Here is a 24,253-nt window from a genome sequence, read left to right as displayed (position 1 = left end):
TAATTCCTGACATCTGCAGTTAAGCTCGGTTACTGCAAATATTTTCTTACAAGAACTGTCTGTAAAGTCCATTGAGCAACCTAGTAGAAATTGTTGCCAACACCCTAAAGCTTGTAGATAAAAACAACCGTAGGACGCATGATTTTAAACACTTGGGGGTATATTTACTAAACTGCGGGTTTGAAAATGTGGTGATGTTGCCTATAGCAACCAATCAGATTCTAGCTGTCATCTTGTAGAATGTACTAAATAAATGACAACTAGAATCTGATTGGTTGCTGTAGGCAACATCTCCACCTTTTCAATACTGCAGCTTATCTCCTTGGCAATTTTTATAATTTAAGATATAACCGTAAAAGAAACAAGGAAGGGGACTGCGTGTGTGTGTGTATGTGTATATATATATATATTTTTTTTTTTATAGACTTTCATGCTTCTCCATTTATTCTCACTAAACACCTGTGAATACTGAAAGGTGGTTGGTTATCGGAATCAATGACGACACTAGTGTGTGTACTAAGAAAGGAGCACGAATGGCAAGGAGAGGGCAATGGATTAAAGGAAAGTGGGTGCGGGATAGTTTAATATAGAATGTCCATCTTCTGCTTAGTTAAAACATGAGGAGGAGGACAGACAGTTCCAAGGGACTTTTTCTAGGGGTTAAAATATGCAAAAAGCAACCCCAAAAGGGGTTTATTTACTCCTATGCTATGACCACTAGTGCTAAAGTATATCTAAGCAAATTATTAAATGCATATAGCAATTGCCTTGCTTGCATACTCTAACTTTGATAGGCCATACACATGCAGTCCACAAACCAGACATCAGTCGTGAAAAGCTTTTTTTGTCTATTCAGCCCCAACCTAACATCTGCTTGTGACACTGGTGGGGACTAGGCATAGACACCCCCCCAGATGATGGAGACTGCAGGTAAGGTTAGTGCTAGACAAGCTCTGCTACACCTATCAGACAAGTAGACATACTTTAGGGGTTATATTATGAAATACATTTTTGGGTGTACTGTACAACGTCTATAAAAATTAAACTTCTTCTTAAGAAAAGTAGGAGTGTGGTAAGGAATAGAGGGATAAAAAGTGTAAGATAGAAGGGGAGAGGGTATGAATTTTAGTAGTAGGGACAGCTGGGTTAAGGCAGAATGAATTTGCTTTATAGGGGAAGTTTCACAATAATGACATTAAAATAAACACACAAACACATAGTGTGGTTTAAGAGCACTTTATTGTTCTTTAAGGCTACTTTTAAGTACAAAAAAAAGATGGCCTGCCAAACTTTTTTTTTTTATTCTGTTTCCAGACGAAACAAAGGCCACAACAGAATACTATATTACAGATTTACAAACATGGAAATGTTGGAAAAAGTCCTGCGGATTGTTCCCCTTTGGGAAACACAAACCTTTGTATTTTATTTGTCTATCGCTGGTTTCAAGTACACATTGATCTTAGAGCCCAAAAGTCTTGTTTTTCTTTGTTCATTACAAAATAATTGCTGAAAAGTGGAATTTAAAGTGAACCTGTCATCTGTACACAATGGAGGCAGCCATTTTGTAGGCGGGATTAACATTCATATCCCACAGCTGTCCTCATTTCTCAGTGAAATCAATAGTCTATATTGCTGTTATTCCATACACAAAATGACTGCCTCCTCTGCACATGGGTGAAAAGTGGACTTTAAAAATAGATTGTACATTTAATGAGTGGGAGTGGAGGGGCTAAAACATTGGCATCTTTCCTTCTCTGTGCTAAAGCACCTCCAGTTTTACAGCCAATATTTAAAGTAATTTATCCAAATGCAAACAACTAAATCCATAACCTCACTCTTCCCATTATAAAAATATTCAGGATGTTACTTAGTTGACATTTTAGCCATGCGAGTTTCATTTTACACAACTACCAGTGTAGTAGTCTTATACTCTGCTACCTAGAGCAGAGTGTGTCTGTGTATTAGAACCAGTGATGTTACACAATACATTATCAACAGTTAATAAAGACCAACTGACATGGTGTGCAGTTAGACGGTACATATAACCAGCGCACATCAATACAATGCGTTATGGGTTAATAAACAACACAACAACAAAAATTGTCAGCTGAGTGCTTGTGTTTATTTAAGTGTATTGTTTGGCCACCTGTGCTGTACAAGCACCCATCTAAGACAGGGCAACAGAATCAAGCAAGATTAGAAAACCTTCCTCGTATACACACACAAATAGGAGATGGTTTCAATGAAAGTCACATTTTCTGCACAACTGGAGTGGCCAGATTGCCCTTTTTACACAGGACATTTACAAAAAAAAACACTGCAAATCAGTCCGTGGGGGTCGACGTGAACATGGAATAAGTACTTTTTTTTTTTCAGACATACTTCCAGGACAACAAACATCAATGTGTTCACTTTACAGAAGAGTCCACCTCCGTATCCCAGATCCCTGCAACAGTCAGTAGAATGCAGTAACAACACACTAGTGGCTATCCAATATTAATGCAGCGTTTCCATAGAATACAAGTGTACCTGCACATCACTGTATTACAGACACATCTAAACAAGGATAAGAAAAAGGATTAAAAAAAAAAAAAACTTTTATTCCAGACAACCATAAAATAAAAAACTCGACAAAAAAACCCCCCAAAAAAACCAAACAAAAAAAACAGTATGATTACAATTAAAGAGCAAATTAAATAGCTACATATCATTAACAAATTAATTGTTCTTCAAAAAAAAAAAAAAAAAACTACAAATTTTTCTGTACATTCTTTACGCACAGCGCAACGATGGTCTTAAAGTTACCTATATAAAAAAAAAAAGTGTTCATTTAAAAGTTTGTTTTGCCTTCTCATTTTTTTCTACACTGAATGCTAAACACTTAAGCGTTGGCTACCCAGTAACATAGTAGTGAAATGTCTGAATTGGGGCTAGTATAGAATGTAGGACACCCACATGATGACCGTATAGTCTATAGGATTCAATGGAGCAGCTTGGGTGAGAGGGGCAGGGGGCCACATACTGAGAGAGGGCCCACTAACTATTTAACTTTTCTACCAATAAGTTCACTCCTGCACTCTGAATACATGCCAGTAATGTGTGTATATATTAAAAAATAATATATATACACACACTTGTATATAAACAATCTTTACATTTTCACTGGGAGGCTGGAATGTATGGATGTTACACATAGGGGAGAAAAGACAAGCAAGTTATATATATTAAACAAAAGCAATAGTTTGCTTTTTACTTTCAGGTTCGGAGCGATTTTACAACTAGCAAAAAAAAATAATAATTGATTTTGTTATGAAACCCAAGATAGGTTCTCGAACAAGAGGAATGTAAATAACTTATAAGTTTATACGAAGCTTCAAACGCGATCCGAAATCTCAAACAGCAGATTAGTCTGACAGTGACAGGGGGACACGTCCTTAACTAATCTGATGTCATTCCTCTGTCAAACTGGAGACATAACACAGAAACAAAAAACGGGAACTACAGCAATTGCTTACCATAGACACACAGCATCCTGTACCACACATTTATCAGAATTAATTAACCGATTTACCAACGCCTGTCCTGAGGCTCTAGCTGGTCACCGCTAATAGTGAACACCAAATAAAATATTACATGAGTACAACTGTACCAGCAGTAGGTATGTCAAAGGACTATACTGAAAAATAAACTAAATCTGAAGAGGATAATAAGTATTCTGATCTTTACTTGTCTCAAAATTAATAGTTACCAGCTATTTTATTTTCATGAAACATGCACTTAACGCACTATTACTCTCTCCGACCTCTACACCTGCAAACTGCAGAGATGGTAGACTGCCGGTGTCTTGTCTTCAATGATTTGCAGTCCAGTTGCAAGAGACACACCAGCCTGATCTATACTTCCTGTTCCAGACCTACCTTTCTAAAAAGGATGTCTTGCCTAAAGATGACCAGTCACTTACACACAAGGTAAGCGGCCATTTTGTGAGCTAAACAAATATTCTTGAGAACGCAGCTCATCAGTTCCATTAGAACCAGCGACAGCACTGCGGAACGCCCGCAACGGCACTGGCTCCTAGTGAACTCAAACTGAGTAAAAATCGGTTTAACCCACAAAGAAGCTTCCTCCATTACATGCACTAGTTGAGCTCACAAAATGGCTGCCTCCACTATAGGTAGGTGACCGATATACTTTAATCCCTACATGGTCGCAGTTTGCCCTCTAAATTGTAGCATCTCAAGAAGTCTTAATCCTCTGTAAATAGTGCAAATCAGACATGACAATTCTTTTCAAGTAAATACATACAATATTACTCAGAAGGGAAAAAAAGAAAACAAAAAGACAAAGCGCTCTCTAGTTCTACAAGATGGTAAGCAAAAAGCATTTGGATCAACCAACTGGTGTAATGCAATGTGAATGGGTTTGTAAGGTGGGTCAGTCAGTGGGTAGCAGGCTTGCATTAGAGGTTCTTTGGTAACAGAGGCAGGAAGTTAAGATGCTACATTACAATACAAAATAAAAAAAGAAATAGTTCCTGCTATAGGGTTTTTGTTTTTTTAGAGGCATCCACTTTGTGCCAAACAAGTAAAAAAAAAAAAAATGAAATAATAATTCTCCTCATGACATTAATCTTTAGCATTTTTCAAAGCCCAGTGAAAGCAGCTGCTCCTGATCTCGCAGAGATTCTCTATGACAGTACAGATGGGGAGTGATTATGGTTGACCATGTGGGAGGAAGGCGAGGACTGGCCCCTTCGAGAGGCGGATTCTGGGCTGCTGGACACTCCGTCCTTGGCTGCTTTGATCTGGAGCCAGGTGTCCCCCAGCGCCTTGGCAAAATGATCATCCACCGAGCCGGTGATGGACACAGAGTTTGCCACTGGCTCTGGCTCTTTGTAGTTCTTGCCGAGGCTCCGGCGAAAATGTTCTTCTACCACAGGGTCACAGGCAGTTGTAGCTAAGGGGGGAAATAAAAACATTGATGAATGGTTAGAACATTGTCTTTGTTGCCAAGTAGTAATCACAATTGTGCTTTTACTACGGTAACAGTGATTCAGGAAACAATTTGGTTTAAAGAATCTGAAAAATAAAAAAAAAAAGGCCACAAACTACATATAGGCCAATTTATTTAATATATTGAACTCTGAGAAACTAGCACATTTTCTAAAACTGAAAACAAACCAAGGTCGATCTTCTCTAGTCATGTTTCCATGTTCATCCCTGCTAATGACGACCTCACTAAATATTATGCATGGCTGTACAACCAGTGGTGCTCCCTTATTTACTGTACAATATAACAGTAATAGGAAGTTTCCTGTGCACACATACAGCCCTGATGGATCTATACGTCTGACATGACAAAGTACAATGCTACGGTATACAAAGGCAGGAAGTCAAGCTGTTAGTCTATAGTACAGACGCTAAAGTCATAACAGGTAATGACTCACTTTTTACCATCAAAAACAAAATATTTTCAGTAAACTGCATTTGCTTAAAGTATTTTAGAATCTACACCCAATTATAACTTACTGTTTGACGGCCGTCTGAAGTTTGCTGGCATAGCCGAGACACACCCACTGTGGGCGACCGGGCAGTGAGACAGGTTGCAGTTCCGGTTGCTGGCTGGTGCACAGGTGATCACCGATGGTCGGTTCTAAGTTGAGAGAATAGAGTTAAGATTACTTGTAGCAAATGCAACCACTCAATATCTATATATTCTATCTATACTGAGACTTGTATATTAATACTATAACTCCTAAGTTAACTAAGGACACCTCAGAGTTCCATGACTTGTATAAAGCACGTCCAATATCCTTAGATCATACAATAGAGGTAAATTCTTTATATAACATACCAGTCGCTGATTTTATCCCAACTTTCAGATTTCTATAACTTCTGTAAACACCCTCAAATCGTAACTACAAGAATCAGTCAAAAGATAAATTCTCTCATCTTATAAGTTAGAAATGAGCCGATTTCCTTATTAGAAGGTTTGTTGTATCAAACATTAAGCGTACAGTACACTCCAGGAAAAGTGGAGATGTTGCCCATAGCAACCGGACTGTAGCTTTTAACTTGTACACTCTGGAAAATAGCTAGAATCTGATTGGTTGCTATGGGCAACATCTCCGTTATTCCTTTTTAGAAGGTTTGCTACATCTACCCCTTAGAGTTCACCACCATTATAAATCGTTCTTTTACAGAAATGTAATTTGATCGGAAAACATACCAGGATTGTTTTCGCTGCTTAAAAGTACAGGCTAAAAATAGAGCTGTAATCCCTAAAACACAAAGTTAATTTCACTGCGCTCCTTATACGAGAAAAAACAACAATTAAAAAGTAAAACATCTCAGACGCAAGCTCCAAAATTCAGAGCCAGCAATGGGAAAGGTGTGTGGAAGTCACCTGCCTTACATTCTATTGTACAGACTGGACAAACAGCTAGGAGTCTAAAGGGTAAATACATGCAGATACTCTCTGGCAGTAACCCCCTCCGTTTAATATTGGGTGTAACATTGATTTAAAAATGGAAAATGCCATCCTGTCTGCCCTGCAGCTGTACAATTGTGTATCGTCTATATGTAAAGTGCCACCTTATATCCAAATTATCATGGAGTGGTAACATGCTTCCATGGCTTTATCTGGTCATAACCTTTGAAAGGAGTATTTTCCATACACAGAAGTACCCATACGTCCTTTACAAACACCAGCACTTTATTCAGTAATATCACTTTTATATATAGACAGGTGCAGATTTGTTACCTGCTGCCGTTCCACAGGGCCCATGTTAGGTGTAATTCCCAAGCTCCGGGAAAGGTCGCTGTTTTTGGTGAGTGCGAGAGGTTGATCCATACCAATGGTTGGAATGGAGGCATACATATGACTTGCATGTAAGCTCATGGTTGGAGCTGCCGCGCGTTCTATTGGACTGCGACTTTGGTCTCGTGGATCTTTTCTGTAATCGCCATTGAGAGCCTTGGTTCTAAACAGTAGGAGAAAAAAATATTTTAGCCATGTTGCTCTACAATTGCAGGGTTATTATATTTTTTCTTTTATGATGTTATTGTCAAAATAACTTAATTTACTAAATAACCATTTGATTTCTATGGGTTGATCAAGAGACTAGTCTGAAGCAAGAATACAGAGGCACTGTAATACTAATGACCAGTAAACCTGTCACCTAAGACGCAATGAAGGCCGAACCAGTATTAAGAATGCAGCAGGAACTATTGACATGACTGGGGCATAAGCTACAACTCGTCTGACTCTGCTGTACCACTACCATTGTCAAACATTTATGTGAATTGAAGATATAGGCAGTAGTCATAGGGAACTGCACACCGCTGGGAGCCAGTCTGTACTGAAAGAGCCATTTAAAGTGGATTAAAACTTGCGTTCAGGACCAACAGATAACGTTTATCAAGCATGTTATAGTAGAGAATGAGAACACTGGATGAAGGTTGTTTCTATAAAAAGACAATCAATCTATGGGCGATATTGTAGAACTCATGTAGGTCAGTAACCGTGGATCTTTGGGAGCGGATATGATTATCCGTTAGCTGTTATCAGCGCAGTACCACCATCTAAGAAAATTCCATCATGGATTATTTTCACACCCCAAGTCAGCAATTTGGGATGTGGGATGGATCATTACAGAATTATAGCTGTGTTTAATGACCAACCAATAAATTAAGTGTAAAGTATAATCAGCTGTTCTGACAAACGAGAGGTGAAACAATAGAATACATGGTCTTTTATGAGCGGAGTCAATATTCATGGAATGCAGCCTATCCATTCCCCTGGAACCAGTGCCTCGTGGAGTTAAAAGGCCAACAGAACAGAGTACAAGACCTTGGGCATCCCCAGAAACACTGAGGCACCATTATGTGCAGTTTAGTAAATATATAAAGCACAGCATTTTGATGTGAATTCAAAACCAGAAAGCCTCCTATATATGCCAAGCAGGCAGTGCTGGTCACAAAGAGGGGACAAGAACCAACCAACCTTGATCCCATGCAGCATCCACCCCCCAAAAATGGTACCACTGCTACTCCTATTGCCACCAGCCTCATTACAAGCCCCCATGAAGTGCCTCAGTAATGTCACAGAAGTAACACTATTCTTGTGAATATTGGTTTGGTCACAAAATAGCAGCCTCTACTGACTAGGTGACAAGTGAAGCAAACAAAATGGCGGCCTCAACTCAGGTGCCTCTCCAGTGCTCAAAGAAATGTCATGTAAAACCACGTCTTCATGCCATGGCATTCATGTGAAAGCTGCCACATTTATAATGAACAAACAAACCTCACGTCGGACAAGAATGCATGCTGTAGATTAAGCCCGAATCAGATAATTACAAATCACATACAACTGAAAAGTCATAAACACCAAACGCTTAATCTCTTCCAAAACTAATGGTGCGGTCTATTAATGAGACATCTACCTGCTCTCCCATGCCATAATCACAGCTCTCTATGGCCAGCCTGGCTGTACACAGACTCGGTACCTATTTGATGACTTCAGACCACATTTTCCCCCTGCAGAGCCCCAGTAACCTCTGACTGGTTCACAGTATTCAAACTGTTCCTAAGGGAGAGGACAGCAACGCAAACTGCTAAGAGCTTCCAGAGTTGGACTTGCTGCATGGGGTAACACCATAACATAAGTAATGGGTGCAGTCTCTGCCCTTTATAGTATAAATCTCGGGCACTAGCTCACATTCTGTTTTATAGACACAGTGTCTTTTGCCTCAATGTGTAGTATGAACACACCCACACTCCAGGACTAAATGTTAGTGGTTATGACCTTCTGCACATACCACACATCCACTGTAGTACACACTGTGCTTTATAAGCGACTAAAGATAATGACGTAAAAAAGTTGCAAGGAGACATTCTCTAAGGCCCCTTATTAAAACCGATTCAGCATTTCTTCATTACTGTACTGCCATCACCATGCTTTACTTTCTGAAGCTGTAACCCTTCCACTCCTGGAGATAAGGCCGACACTGCCTACCTCTCCCCTATAACAGGACATCATTCCCTGCTTGTTGTCTCTCGGGTTTAAAATTAACAGCAGCTGAAAATATGAAATTGCCATCTGTGGCGAAAAAAAGAATATAGGATAAGGGAATGAAATGAAAGGTTTTTCCCTTGTTTCATTTGTTGTTTTTTTTTGTGTTTTTTTTTTTTTATAATACTAACCTCACTTTAATCATTGCCACAGAGCATGAAGACAGGCCAGCATCCTCCCACCAGAGAGCCTTGGGCCTCATAAACTTGGCAAGCTGTCTGCTCTGCACAAAGCGGGCTGGCAAGCACCCTGTCAAACTAAAAGTCCTCTCTGAAGTAGCATCAGACCATTAAAAACACAGAAGAAAGGAGACCAGAGTAAAGTAACAGCAATATAATGCAACTCTGAGATGTGAGTATTATGCAGCAATGCACAATGTTTATGCCTTTCTTTAAAATAAATAAATATGGTGATAAAGCAGCAATAGAAAGCTTTCATCACAAGGCTAGAGCAAATTTAATATAAAAAGGAGGGTAGTTTATAAAATACACTGCTTAACGTTAACTTTGCTGTGAATATAAGACATATTGCTACATTTGTTTAAACTGAAAGATTTACAGTTATTTTATTTTTAAAACAGGAAATATTCTGTTTCTTTTTCCACCATGAACCTGACACAAGTACAAACCTGATATAACATATTGTAATAGCTGGCCCACACCATTGCTCCACCCCTAATGACATCACACAAATGTGGTATTTATGTGCCCCGCCCCATTCCTACTGAATAGTCTTTAGGGCTATTTGTGTAAACATGTGCATGTACATGAGAAGTATTTCTACTACTACATTGTTAACATTCTGTTTTCTATGGATTTTTTTTTTTTTTTATGGAGCCAAAACAAAACCAATGCATATAAGGCGTTTAAATACTTTACAGATGGCTGTATTGGGAGCTACGATCTCCAGTTTGACATTGCATAGCTCAATAGAGTATTCTGTATGGGCCTATTTTATAGAGCTCCACAATAAAACGTTTATAGTCACTTTAATTTCATAAACTTTGTCTAGTATATGCACCTGCCCAGTACCAGATATAAGATCACAAATAAAAGGTTTCCCTCTATACAGGCTGTGCGCCAAAATAAGTTATGTGTATGCCACCTTGGCACGATCCCTGTTGAGCTACGAGGATCATGGGGCACAGACACACAAACAATGCAGGTGCTCTACAGTTCTATCTTATGAATATAATGTATTCCCTTCTAAATGTTCCCAATAAAAAGGATAACTTCACACAAAACGGCTGAATGGAAAGAGGATGATGGGAGGGGGGGGAACCATTGACCCTGACAGATCCAGAGAGAAATTGGTTTTTAGGCCCCTCTCCACCCCAAAAACATTTTGCATTTACCGTATATACTCGTGTATAAGCCGAGTTTTGCAGTACATTTTTTTATGCTGAAAAAGCCCCCCCTCGGCTTATACTCGAGTCAATTAGTTTTCCCAGTTTTTTTGTGTTAAAATTAGGTGCCTCTGCTTATATTCAGGTCGGCTTATACTAGAGTGTATACGGTATATTTTTAGTTACCTAACAAATGTAATATTTTTAATTATATTTATAAAGTACCTCTTGAATCTATACTTTGGCATAGATGTACGACAGGTTGAGAATCTAGGGCTAGGCCACGTTTATCAAATGTAGAAAAAGAAAAAAACATACCCCCAGCAACTCCACATTTTGGCTTATAGTTTGAGCATGGGGCAGGATCAGTACTCAGACATTTTCACTAATATTTACAGGTTTTCATAACAGGCTAAAATTTCTTGATGACATCCAGGCCAGTCTAAGACCGGTCGACTCTACCAAGAGCTCCATACACAGATCTGTCATTTAACTGAATCCATGCAATATGGATCCAGTCTATGAGAACTCTGCAACATGCCATCAGTCTGACCAAACAAAAGAAAGTCTGTACCAGCAATCTGGAACGTCGCTTTCGTTTACCTAATCTGCACTAGCTAGATAGACAAAAGCACAAATCTGACTGTAGTCTTGTTTTACAAACACAGAATTCTTAGTCTCTTATAACCGGGATTCACACCATGTCCGGACTTGTCCAGGACAGACTGCAGCATTTTAGAGAGGTGTCTCCTAGTAACAGCCGAGAGAGGCAGTGACCATTTTCTTGGCACATTAATAATGAAAGTGGGTCATGGTAAAGATTACCTCTTCTGCAGCCTGACTCCTTAGAACTGTTAGTGCGTGCAAGGCAAAAATTATTAAAAGCACAGACTGGAGTATACGTTGTTTTAAAACCTTCCCGAGAATGAATGTCTGTAGCAACAGTCTCCACAACAACCGTCCTCCCAGGAGTCCAACTTTCTAGTAAATGTTACATCTGACAAATCTCAGGAAACATCTGGGAAATCTGCTAAATGAAAGTTACAATTTATGGGGTCTTTCATTAAAGCCTGAAATACAGGTTGCTCCTAGACCATTTCAGATATTTATCGAATGTTTGATTTGTCCAACAACTAACCACCTGTTTTAAAAAACAAACAAACAAACAAACAAACACACACATTAGATGCAGGTAAGTGACCGTTACCAGCAATAACACATACAATGTTGACGGAAGGATATTGTTCTCTGGTACGACAGGTTCACATCCTAATTTGTGGGTTTAAATCAGCCATTGAATTAGGAGTATTCCCAGTAAAGCATCTCCTTAGTTACAGTATTGGTGGTGCTTACATCAGCGGTTTTATGTTCAGCTGCATTAAATGTGCTTTGTGACATGAACAAGCCTGTAGACAGTGCAATGTTTGCACGCTTTGGATATCACAATATTAGGAGCAATGCTACAATAAAGCCCATCCAATCTGCTGGGGTTTGTAGTTCAGGAACAGCTCTACCTATTATACAGCAACCTCCTTTTTTTATATACTTAGTTTTGTGGAAAGGACAACATGGGCTTGGTTGCACTGTTGCTCTTGGCAGCCGCTCTATACAAGGAACTGCCAGGAGAAGAGGCTGCGTGACCCATTCCCTGATCTGCAGGAGGACTCTTAATTTTGTAACACTGCCTGCTGGGAAAAGGCTGATGTCAGCCCTAAGAGCAGAGCGTTTGGAGAGGATAAGGGGCCCTTTGTTTTCAGCTGAACTGTGAAAATAAGAAAATGGCTCCAGTCTGACAAACAAGAAAACCACACAACTGCAGGTCAGGCCTCAGTCCTCTATTTAAAGCGACAACATTTCATTAGTGTTGCTCTTGTGTCTACACAGCTAGAAACTAAGAAGAAAGGAGCTGTGCATCAACATTAAAGATTTCTGGGTAGCTGAGGGGTGTGTTGTGGTTGTAACAGAATAAATAGTATTAATTATTAATAAATATTAATTGTAGGCTCTATGAAAATATATTATTATTACTATTATTAATTATAAACAGTAATTAAAATTGCAATCCTGTTTTCTAGGTATATCCCATCATTTATATAGCACCACCAATTTTGCAGCGATGTACAGAGAATGTCATTCACATCAGTCTCTGCCCCACTAGAGCTTACAGCCTATATTTCCTTACACATATTAGGGTTAATTTTGCCAGCAGCCACTTAACCTACCAGAATGTCTTCTTATCCCAGAATTCATCCAGTATAATAGGGTTTCCTATCCCAAAACCTACAGATGTTGGATAGTGCTGTAGTGATACAGGAGGAACTGAACAATCCTGCTCAGCCTGGCCCTGGTTGTCACAACAGAAACCTAATGTCCAGCCCTGCACACCCCAAAACAGTAGAACTGACGGTTATTGAAGCCGACCGGACAGAGGTGGGGTTTATCCAATCAGGCTGCATTCTCACAAACACAAAATGGCTGCCACCACTGAGTTTATGCAAAAGGTCAGACTACATTAATGCGGTGTGAAGCACACTGATTCATGTCCACTATGCTAGCCACTATATCAATTTCTATACATATTTAACACAAATACTGTCAAGTACGTAAACATTGTAAAAATTTCAAACAGGACCATATTCTCAGAGTCATTTTGCAATAAAATATCCACATTCACCAAGATATATGGATACCCAGGAGATATGCTAGACGTAAACATCGTATGCAAGATGGATACTTTCACTATTTCACAAGGATTTAAAAAAAGGACAGCATACAAATCCTTTACTATAAAGACCACAAGGAATTAGTGTACTTATCATATACAATAAAATATGCAGCCTGTGTTTGTAGGATATTTACTATAAAACCAGCAAATACAAAAACTGCTAGAGTTATGTAGTGGAAGTGCACGGGATATCAACATTTCCTGTAATAGAATAGGGCTCTGTATTACATCCCTAATACATAGTAGGATTTACTTACTGCAGTCCTAGCATACACTCAAAGCACAGCCACTATCAGAACACCATCAGAAACCATCATAGATTGCCTATTAGGCGATTCATAAATTTAATACATACATCCTTAACTTATTGGTTCCTACAGAGATGTTTGCATAGATAAGGGATAGGAAATCTGGGAAACCCCACAGAGGTCTTCTATTATGGTGGCTGATGTTGGAGCAGACCGCAACTTAGGCAGAATTAATGGTTTGTTTGCGTTTTTGTTTTTTTTAATTACACCTAGGTCTACAGGTAATGTAAATATTTTTCAAAAGAAGTTATAATATACAACAAGGTCCGATCTAGTAATACAATTAATGAACAGGGAACACAGCAGGTAAAAAACAGAAATAAAAAAGTGTTATATGCTTTATGGACAAGTAGACAGTGTCCAATATATTCCTGGTCACATTAGAGTTCCCCCATTGTGTGTATGGAACCAACAATCTACCAGGAACCAGTAACATTCTATGCCTCAGTGATGTCACAGTTTCATAGTGATATGGTGCATTTAGTGAATGCAAAATGGCTGCCTCCACTGTGTGTAGCTTGTGGGTGTACATTAAAACAATTGTAAAATTGATTTCTGTCTTAATAACCAATAAGGAATAGAGAAAATGTGGTATTTTTTTTTTATTTTTTTTTACAGATAACTAGGCTGACATAATACAGATTTTAAACTGTCATATTTGTAGCCTATTTTCATTGTGCTTATCCAAATAAGAGTATTTTTCTTTTCTCGCGTCAGGTCAAACTTCCCATTTTACTCCACAATGCAGTCACAAGGTGATACATTTACAATTCCTCTCAGCAGACTAGAGTATATATAATGGACAGATTGACAGAACAGACCTCTCTATACAAACCAAGTATTACTATTCAGTAACACAAACACTCAAATATTTGGGTTCTAGATTAGGTTAGAGGAGAGATTGTGGCATTAGCTTAATGAAAAAGAGACTCGTCCTTCACATAAAACCATTTCGAACAGCAGAATATCTCTTTATAAAAAAAAAAAAAAAAAATTAAAAACATGGTGTAAATAGCAAAAGTGTGCTGTACATAATAGCAAACAATTAGACAAATTGATCAGAACTCTATTATGTTGAATGAATGGGGAAAACACATTAAGAAAAAAATAAATAAATGAAAAATGTAGTGTTGGGAAAAGGCCATAATGTATTTTACTGTTAACAAAAAGATGTAAATGGGGCCATGGAAAGGTGTGTGTGTAGAACATGAAAATCTGATGAGAACGGCATAGATGTGCATAAGTCTTTATAGTGGAAGCACTTATTTCAATATGTACTCATGATTCCTATATATATATATATATATATATATATATATATATATATATATATATATATATATATATATATATATATATATATATATATATATATATATATGTGTGATATCACTCTGAAATGTACAAACTGCATTTTTAATATATTTAGAGGGGTGCTAGAATATCCTGTTAAAATATGAAATTTGGGCAACATGGCTGCATGGCTGCAGAGACACGCTTGCAGTAGTTACTGTACAAACATGTAACGTACATATGAACTGCACACAATTCAGCATCAGGATTTCATAATTCAGTGCACAACAACATTGCCTAAATTGCTTATCCCGCTACCAGAATCCCCTACATCATTATTTTATTTGAAAAAAAAATAGGTGGCAAGTTAAGACCAAGACGACAGAATTTTAATGGAAAAGGAAGAAAAAAAAAATTGGGTCAGATAAATGGATAAAATACACAATTATTGTGCATTTTCTAGTCTCCAGCATCTGCAGCTATAAACCTGTGCACAGTGAATATACTGGGTTCCAATATAAACCTTTCCAAGGATCAGCGATGATCCATAAACTTGTGCAAGAACTACTGTATGAAAACAAACCTCCAATAAGGGCCAAAGAAAGGACAAAGTTCTGTAAAAGTCACTTAAGGCGTTAACGACTGTAGGGCCCACATAGATCAGGCTGCCTTGCAGGACTATAAGGAGTTACTGTTCCATTAACCCTCTTCCTCACCGGTTCAGTTTACAGAGTGTTTCCTTCGTTGGAGACACATGGTGGAAGAATGTCAACAGTTGCGTAAAACAGAAAATATAAATAAGACTCTCTTGGTTCTGAGCCCTTATTGTTTCACTACCTTGGGCTCTGGCTGGCCAATTTGTAACACATTCCTGGGCTGCAGACTGCAGGCCCAGCCTGTGACTAATACTGCCATGATTTATTGGAGGATAAATAAAACATTGCCTGTCTTCTGATGGATGTGAGCAGGCCAGAAGCGAAGGAATGCCTGGAATGTAACTAGCTGCTTGAAACTCAGACAGCCAAACACAGTTCTCCCTTATCAAATAACCTCTGATCGCTTCCTTCACAAAGGAATGAGAAGCATCCTGACATCCAGCTCTTTGCCAGGAAGACAAAGAAACAAAAACATTCACAGGCAACGCTCCTGAGCCGGCCATTTGTCGTGTGGTTTTATTCATCTACACTACAGTTCTGTAAGAGAACACACGTCCCAATTAAACCTAGTGACAACTGCAGTGTCTCCTTAGTGTCAGCTAAGCAGCTGTACTCCCACCCTGGCCAGGTCTCCTCAAAGCAGACTAGGCTGACATTTGGTGCAGGATACACTTACTGGGTAACCGATACCAGCGACAGGACTAAGTCATAAGAACTGAAAGGTAGAGTGCATTTGTCACATCTGTTGTGCTTATTTGTTTCAATTAAATTGTATTTGCCACCTCTGGGTGGAGGCATCCATGTTGTGGGTTGAACAAAAAAAACAAAAAAGCAAAAAAGCAAAAAAAAAAGCTTTTTTTGTTTTTATATCATTAGCACAACAGACAGAACATTAGTCACAGCATGTAGCGAGAGCCACTGAATCCTACTATACCTCATCTCATGGATACCACATGGGTACCCATGTTGCCACTTCCCCCATCTCTCTAAGCACCTGAACCCACACTTTAAATTGACACCACAAGCAACCGATTCCACGAGCCAGCAACACCATCAACAGTCTACCAAAAAAAGCGGTGGCCTTGTCTTACTAGTAGGGAAAATGTTTTAAACTCTCCTGGCATTAAAAGTGTAATATATCATCTATTCAGAGATCTGTTTAATGTTTAACAGATGCAGTTTAAACGGAGGGTAGACTGGTTTATAACTACATTATGATGCCTGATGTTTACGCATGTTGTACAGCAACTAATCTAAAACAGCAGACCAATGTCCCCAAACAAAGTCAGTCAGCACCTCAAAAGGTCCATTCATCACTAACGGACGTTAATAAAACTAGCAATATTAAAGCAGTTTCATTTTAATAGAGGTCTCTAGTTTTAAGACCAGCTGCCCACTGGTAAAAGCTTAAAAACCAGGTATGAGGATGGAACACATTGGTTCCAAGGACCACAGTATCCCCTTCCGCTTGCGGTTGGGAGCCTCTGACATGTTGTGTCATGGAAATTTTCTTAATGCTGCTGGGCAAATGAACTTACTTTGAACAAGTTTCACACAAAATGTTCCGGCCCGTCAGCAGAAATGTCCATAAACTGCACATATTTAAACTGCCACAGGCACTACTACACTGTTAACCATAAACGTGGCACGTCACAGCTCAGTCACACCCCCTGTGGCATCACAAGTGTAATGAATGCATTGTCTGAACTTTTATCCCAGGTCACAGATATTTATGAAGCAATGTAACAGGAACACACAGGATCCCCGCTCGGATGTTCTGGATTAAACGTTCAGATTTAACCAATTGCAAACCAACGTCCTTCTAAAGACACAATTACTTTTGTTTATACAATTAAATCAGATATTGCAGGAAAGCATCATCTTCTAGAAACAGCAGACACAGCAACATTTTATTTTAAAAAATAAAATAAAAATACTCAATACAAAGAATTTCAAGCCCCTTAATCTGTGTGGTAAGTAAACTTACTATATATCTGTGGATGTTCCAAAACCCCTTTCCCATTGGATCAACTTCTATTTTAGATTTAGTCATAATTCATACCACAGTACAGCACATTTGTAAGTGGCATAATCATCGAAGACTGGTTGACAATGAACCAAATGCAGCTCTTAACTTTACTGTATGGCATTTTAATGGTATTCAACCCACAAGTACATAGTACAGTATAATTCCTCTTTATAGGAATACTTGGAAAGCTCCGCTCTAAGAGAAATGACGGCGTACCAGTATTATTACAGAAAGCACTTACAAGTGAGGTGGAAACATTCGACTCATTTTGGAGACATGGTCATTTTCACAGTCTAGTTCATCATCTCCTTGGTCCATACTGTACTTCCTCTTGCTGGGGCTGATAGGCGGGGGGCCCGTCCGATGATTGGTGAGCGCAGCAGACATCGGAAGAGGCTGCATTCTGGGTTCACTCCGCAATGCCGCTTCTCCTGCAGATAGGATAGACAGGTATATTAGTTTTAGGCAGGAAGGAGTGGTTTAAAGTCAACAGTACCAAACCCCACAGTAAACCAGAGAGGCAGTCCGACAAGTACCAAGAGCGGTACAATAATACTGATGCTGCTCAGTCTCTCTCCTCCGCCACCAACCTTCTACCTACTCTATCTTCTCATGGGGCTCTAGACCTTGTGCACAGTTGGTGGATGGTGTGTGTGTGTGGCCTTATTGTTTTGGTTTGCTTCTTCACATTTATGTACATATTCAATCAGGTTTGTGCGTTTTCGTGAAAAGTGCGCAGTGTTCACGGTAATACGGTACCGCAATAACGCAGATTTTCCTTCACAGCCCTATGGGGTGCGCACGAAAATCCACATTATTGCGGTACCTTGGATTGCCTTCACGGTCCGTTCCGTTACCGCGGACTGGAAACCTAATTGAATATGCCCCTTTATGTTTAACATTTAATGTGACTGTCTAGTACATTTGTTTCTTACACTGGTAGTTCTCCACAAACTGCCTGCAGGACGGTGTTTGGCACTCAATTATTTCAAGTAATTGAAGGGACCCAGAACACACCACAGGGCCGGGGATCTGGCACAGAGAACACATTGGAACTTTCCATTTCAGGAGACCGGAACAGTGAATGATCAAACCTTGTACAGCCAGATGCTCCATAGAGCTTTCCTCGCTTATTATGCTTCACCAAGAATACTGAATGTTTGCAAAAAATTTATTGTGAAAGCTGCTGTTACAGAAAGCAACTATGTATATGCAGAACACAACCGAAGCAGAGCTGCAACCTCCCAGGTCACACTGCCTCTCGTCACTGCTCACTTGCAGCAGGGTACGTACACTTCCAGGTTAGTAAAGGGTGGAGGGCGCCATTGTCTGCATTTACAGAAAGAGTGGAGGGGAAAGGATTGGGAGCTCAGCTTTCCTGTACGATGCTTACACTCCCTTAGGAAACATCCTCAATGACCAAGTTCCCAGCTGTTGTCACACCCTTTACCTGCAGATTACAAGACAGCATATAACAGCCAGCAGCACATGCTCTTAAATGTAGTCTCCCAGAATGGCTCCACGGCAGGGGCCAAGGGTACGCAAACCCAAAGATGGAAATTTCCAGATATGAACCAGTCGGATAAGATACATTGTTCAGCATTAAGATAACATTCCGCTGTAGTTCTGTTAAAAAAAGCAAAGTACTACCGTACCACTACATTACAGACAACTGAACGCCTCCCACATATTTTAGGACAGCGGCTTAATGAGATAGGAGACAGATAAACACAAAAAACAGACTAACACCAATTCAGTTGCTCATCACTGGACTAGTCACTGTGAATGAAGCAACCAATCCACACACTGCATTAATGTAAAGCAAGTTCTGCTTAGCCACCAGGTATAGTCTGCTCAGCCACCAGGTATAGTCTGCTCAGCCACCAGGTATAGTCTGCTTAGCAAATTAGAAAAGCACCTCCCCCTTAACATGGAACCTACTGACATGAGAGCTCCTGGTGGTCATATTTAATTATACAGTAAATTTATGTATATTACTCGGATCCATAATATACAGTCTTTGATGTACATTAGTGTCAAGCACCGGCTTAATTGTGGGATGTAATCTACTGCATTGTACAGCAACAGCTCCATGTCCAAATTATATTATTAGTGGTATATAAAAAAGGTATCACTGCTTACACTCAGATGAGGCCGTTAATGGTGCATGGCGACTTGTTATGCAATTTCAAATCGCTCAATTGCAGTAGTAGCTCATTGTAGTATTGGTGTGAGCTGTGAGAAGACAGCATCTTAATGAACATTAGATTGTAAAAGCCAAATGTGTTTTTTAGAGCATAACAAAAGTCCACGTCACTCTTTGTTCACGAGTTTGGGCTTTGTAAAGCCAACCAAGTAATTATACAATTTGTATGTTCTGAAAGCAATGGGCGCTGCCGCATTGCAATCTATAAAGGATCAGTTCTCACCCCATGGCTTTGATGGTGCTCATTTCACTGCAGAGTGAGCAGTACGAATATGTAGAGTCCTTAAGGTGCCAACACAGGAATACATTCATTTCATAGGATTCCTTTAGTGCTCTTAACAGGACCAGCACACAAAAGATCTTAATAGACAAATATATTGAAGATATTCCAAAAAGTGTTGTAAGGCTCTGTGTGTGGGTAGATAATTTGCTTAATTATGGTGAGTGGGCAGGGTATATTGTTTAATTAATTATGCTGGCTTAATTGTTTGTGTGCATACATACTCCCTACCATCAAGTTGATGAGCATTCGATTGTTTACGTGTGTGCACAAGCCAATCGAATAAAAAAGGTTATTGGTTATCATATATCTTTCAATCATAATTTCTAGAGTGTTGGCACTATCCAACAGAATGACTAGATATACAACAGATATGGTTTTTCAAAATAGATCGATAATCTTAAAAGATCATTGGACGCTTACACATGGGAAGCTAGACCAATCTTCATAACAATTCAGCCCATCAATTTGCTAGTAAGCCTTCCACTATGTGCAGTACTTTAACACTGCAGAGTGCCAGGCCAATGGGTGACTGACATTTGTGAAATAAGAAAGTCTATATTTAGCAAGATTCTCTGGTTGTCTATCCAAAATGCAACACAACAGATAACCTGCCGCTTTAATAAAAGGAGTGCACTGGTAACATGTCCATAATCAAAACATAGGTGAAACGAAAAACAAAAACTGGCATCTATGAAGCAAAAGATTTGCCTAGATGTAAATACCTGCGAATACTCCACCTAAAAACAGTAAGAGAGAATTATCTTTTTATTCTATCCCTAAGTTGATCTACACGGACCATACACTGTGCAATATCTACAGAGATAATTGGGCGATTGGCCAACATCAAACCAACCCTTATGCCTTATAAGCCAATTGAAATCCATCAGATCGCATTTGTGAACGTGTGCAATAATGAACAGAAAACGACTGATATTGGCTTGTGTGTGCAGTCATCTTCTAATCACACAAAATAGATCCCAGTAACAACCAGGAGAGATCCAGATGTTTGCCACTCACCCAACCTGGCCCCTTAGGTGTGTTGTATGAGCCAACTGCTCAGGCCGAGAAATAGGCGCATATCATGCTTGGCAAAGTTTTAAAAACTACAGTCATTACAGCTGTGTTATATTACTGTCCCTGCCCCTCTTAATGAACCCCCTAATGCACACTGTGCATTCAGCAATGCAAGATTAGAAGACTGTCAGTCACTGTCTACCCATTACCTAACAACCTGTACTCTGCTCCAGTGGATTGAAGGGAGTACGACGAATATAAATTTAGTTAAGTGTAAACCTTCAATTACTCCATTTATATCATTCAACTCATTCATACACAGCTTTTAATATATAGTAAAAGTAAAATAAGTTTTACTTGCTCCTTAATTGAAATGAGAGGAAGCAGACATTAAGCACTTCATGTAAATCACATATTTCCAGTAGCAAATAACTGAATAGTTCACCAGCCCAGCTTTAAATATTGTCCATATACACAGATTGAGAAAACCTGTTGTGTTTGAGCCAATTTATCTGTACAAAGCAGAGAGCAAGCTTCCACTCCAATTTGCTACATTAAGAGGCCCTAGTAAAACAAATCCCTGCAATTCACTTATACATGCTGTATTCTCTTCATATCTAGAGCCATACAAGTGTAAAATACATTATGTAAGTTATGACACCGTTATAGGACCTAGAAATGAAATACTTTTCATACTGCAGGAGAGGCATGGTTTACATTCAACAGTTTGCTTTCACCCAGGAAAGTCCTTGGCGCAATTATTGTACCACCAGACAGAATCCTTTTAGAGAACACAGTATTTACTTTGTACTCTGTATAAAGAAAAAACAAAAAATGCCCCAATTCTAAACTGTAGCTCATTAGAGTAGGTTATTTGACATAATACAAAACCAATAGGTTTATATAGAGCTGCATTTAATGCATTAAACCAGGCCTGTCCAACCTGCGGCCCTCCAGGTGTTGTGAAACTACAAGCCCCAGTATGCTTTGCCAGTAGACAACCTGTTGATAGCTGGAAGGGCATGCTGGGACTTGTAGTTTCACAAACAACTAGAGGGCTGCAGGTTGGACAGGCCTGCATTAAACTCTCAGGATCATCTACAGCAGAATGATTGGTAACTTTCTTCTATACTGGGTAGATGGATAGTTTTCTTTCCCTTGTTTTTCCACATCCAGGAAAAACTGGTGTTTGAGTGTCTTTATTTGCAGTTAATCTAAAACCCATTCTAGTGAATGGAGAATTACTACAAAGAGTGTTACTGAAGCATCAAATCATGTCAAACATTCAAATACCTTCTTAAAACCAACCAGGTAACACATACTTATATTTTCTGTTTCAAAAGCATATTAAACAAGCAAAAACCATCCTCACCTTCGTGTGAAAATGTCTCAGTACAACTGGCACATGTTAAAATGTAAAAAAATAAATAAATTTGGGCCCTGCCACTATACTTTGGAGACCACACTGTAAATGTAATTACAATGATCCTTTTTTCAGTTTTAAATAGACATCTAGAAAAACGCTTTGCAGATTATTTTTATTTCGTTTTTTTTTTAAAATTCATTTATAGGACTATGACCGCTAATAAATAAGACAGTAGCTCAGATGACCCACAACAATGCAGGGTCCCTGCAGTCCTGTAACCTCTATATCTGAAGCCTAGAGCCAGCTTGTGCTATCATAGCACAAGATTATGTGTGGTGCAGTATCCGGCTTCTGGTAAGGGGATGAGCCCTAATCGCTGAACAGAGGAGGCATCATGCGTAAAGATACCACACCATATAGGCCCAAACATATTGTTTTTAATACAGTGTGAACCACTTGAATAATAATCAGATTTGTTTTCATATAATTTCCTAAGCTAGACATTTTTAGCTTGTTGTTACAGGTTTAAGAACTGTGTAGAAGACAAATGCATTTACCACATTCTGCAGCTATGTGGGAGGAATTATTGTCACATTTGCAACATATATATTAATAAAAAGAAAAAAAATTCTATATACTCCAATAACATACTGGTAGGTTAATTGGCTGTTAACAAATTGACCCAAGTCTGTGTCGTCTGTGTCTGTGTGTGTTAGGGAATTTAGACTCTAAGCCCCAATGGGGCAGGGACTGATGTGAGAGAGTTCTCTGTGCAGCGCTGCGGAATTAGTGGCGCTATATAAATAAATGATGAATATATCTCATTGTCCAAATGTTAAAATATAATCAGACTTGGGATATGGGTTATCCTTATTAACTTTTCTGCTGTCGTCTGGTAGAAAAGTAGCCCTATACTAAAAGTAATTCAATCTTGAAATAATATCCCCAGGAATTAATTTCTTGTTATGAGCTTGTGCGAGTTTTTGAATCCTGCTTGCACAGATCCATCAGTTGCGAATAAAGTAATACAAAATGACATTTGAGATGATAGGGAGGGGCAGGTCTGACAGTCACCAAGGCTGCATAACGGTGCGTTACCAAGAGCAACCAAATTAAAACCGGATTACCCCACAGGGTGCCATGCAGTGCTCGATCTTCTAAACTAGAAGGTCACATGTACTAAGTTGTACTAGAAGGCAAAGGTTTCCTTTATGGCAATTACCCACTTTTTTACTAAATACATACGAGAATGGGACCCCTTAGTGCTAATGACCTTATACTACAGTACAGCAATTGCACTTGTGCTTGAAGTGCGCATTTCAGAAGCGGTAGGTAATGAAATATGTTTGCACAGTTTATTTTAGATTTAGCAATAAAAATATATACAATGTTTTTTTTATTTATTTGAGAACATTTAAATCAAGAATATTACAAGAGATGGGACCCATAGTCCATCCCGAGATGGGGTAATCTTTCTAAATTCCCAGGAACTTAAGGCTTTCAAATTAAAAAACCAAGCAAGACATTAATGGCCAAGAGAATGGATAACCTAAATACAGGATTAATAGACGTTCTATACAGTATCAGTAATTCACACCTAGATCTTCTACTCAGGGATACATACATGGATGTTACAGAGAGAGTCAGCACGGGTTAACATAATTTATTAAAGCACAAAAAAAACAAAAAACCAACTTCTTGTAAAATGAGCCACTCTCTATACATCATCAACTCCTCCAGCTTCTCTTTTGTGACAATAGAAGTGGTACAAATTTGTTCCACAATTATTTTGTTTTGAAGCTAGAATGCAGACAATAGCTTTCAATCTGTAAAAGTTCAAATGTTGTCTTTTTCTGCTTTGTGACATTTTTCTCCCCAAATGGCAATACGTTTGGAGTAGGAATAAAAGCTGTATGTACAATTCTTACTAACTTCTTAGAGGGCTAAAACATTTAC

General features: G+C 38.9%; 1 protein-coding gene across 4 annotated transcripts in view; it reads right to left on the bottom strand.

Annotated features, from left to right (window-relative positions):
• Positions 1 to 1,220: 1,220 nt before the first annotated feature.
• VGLL4 (vestigial like family member 4) overlaps positions 1,221 to 24,253 on the bottom strand; it is a 79,633-nt gene continuing 56,600 nt past the window's right edge. For all 4 annotated transcript variants that reach the window (XM_075183174.1, XM_075183175.1, XM_075183171.1 and 1 more), the window contains 4 exons: positions 17,670 to 17,859; positions 6,763 to 6,982; positions 5,529 to 5,652; positions 1,221 to 4,956 (listed from right to left, as the gene is read on the bottom strand). In XM_075183174.1, the coding sequence (XP_075039275.1) occupies positions 4,688 to 4,956; positions 5,529 to 5,652; positions 6,763 to 6,982; positions 17,670 to 17,859 (803 nt within the window). In that variant the 3' untranslated portion in view covers positions 1,221 to 4,687. The remainder of the gene's footprint in view (positions 4,957 to 5,528; positions 5,653 to 6,762; positions 6,983 to 17,669; positions 17,860 to 24,253) is intronic.

This window comes from Mixophyes fleayi, chromosome 8, assembly GCF_038048845.1.
Source record: "Mixophyes fleayi isolate aMixFle1 chromosome 8, aMixFle1.hap1, whole genome shotgun sequence".
Classification (NCBI taxonomy): domain Eukaryota; kingdom Metazoa; phylum Chordata; class Amphibia; order Anura; family Limnodynastidae; genus Mixophyes; species Mixophyes fleayi.
Note: the sequence above shows the minus strand (reverse complement) of the source record. Positions and strands in the feature narration are given on the sequence as shown.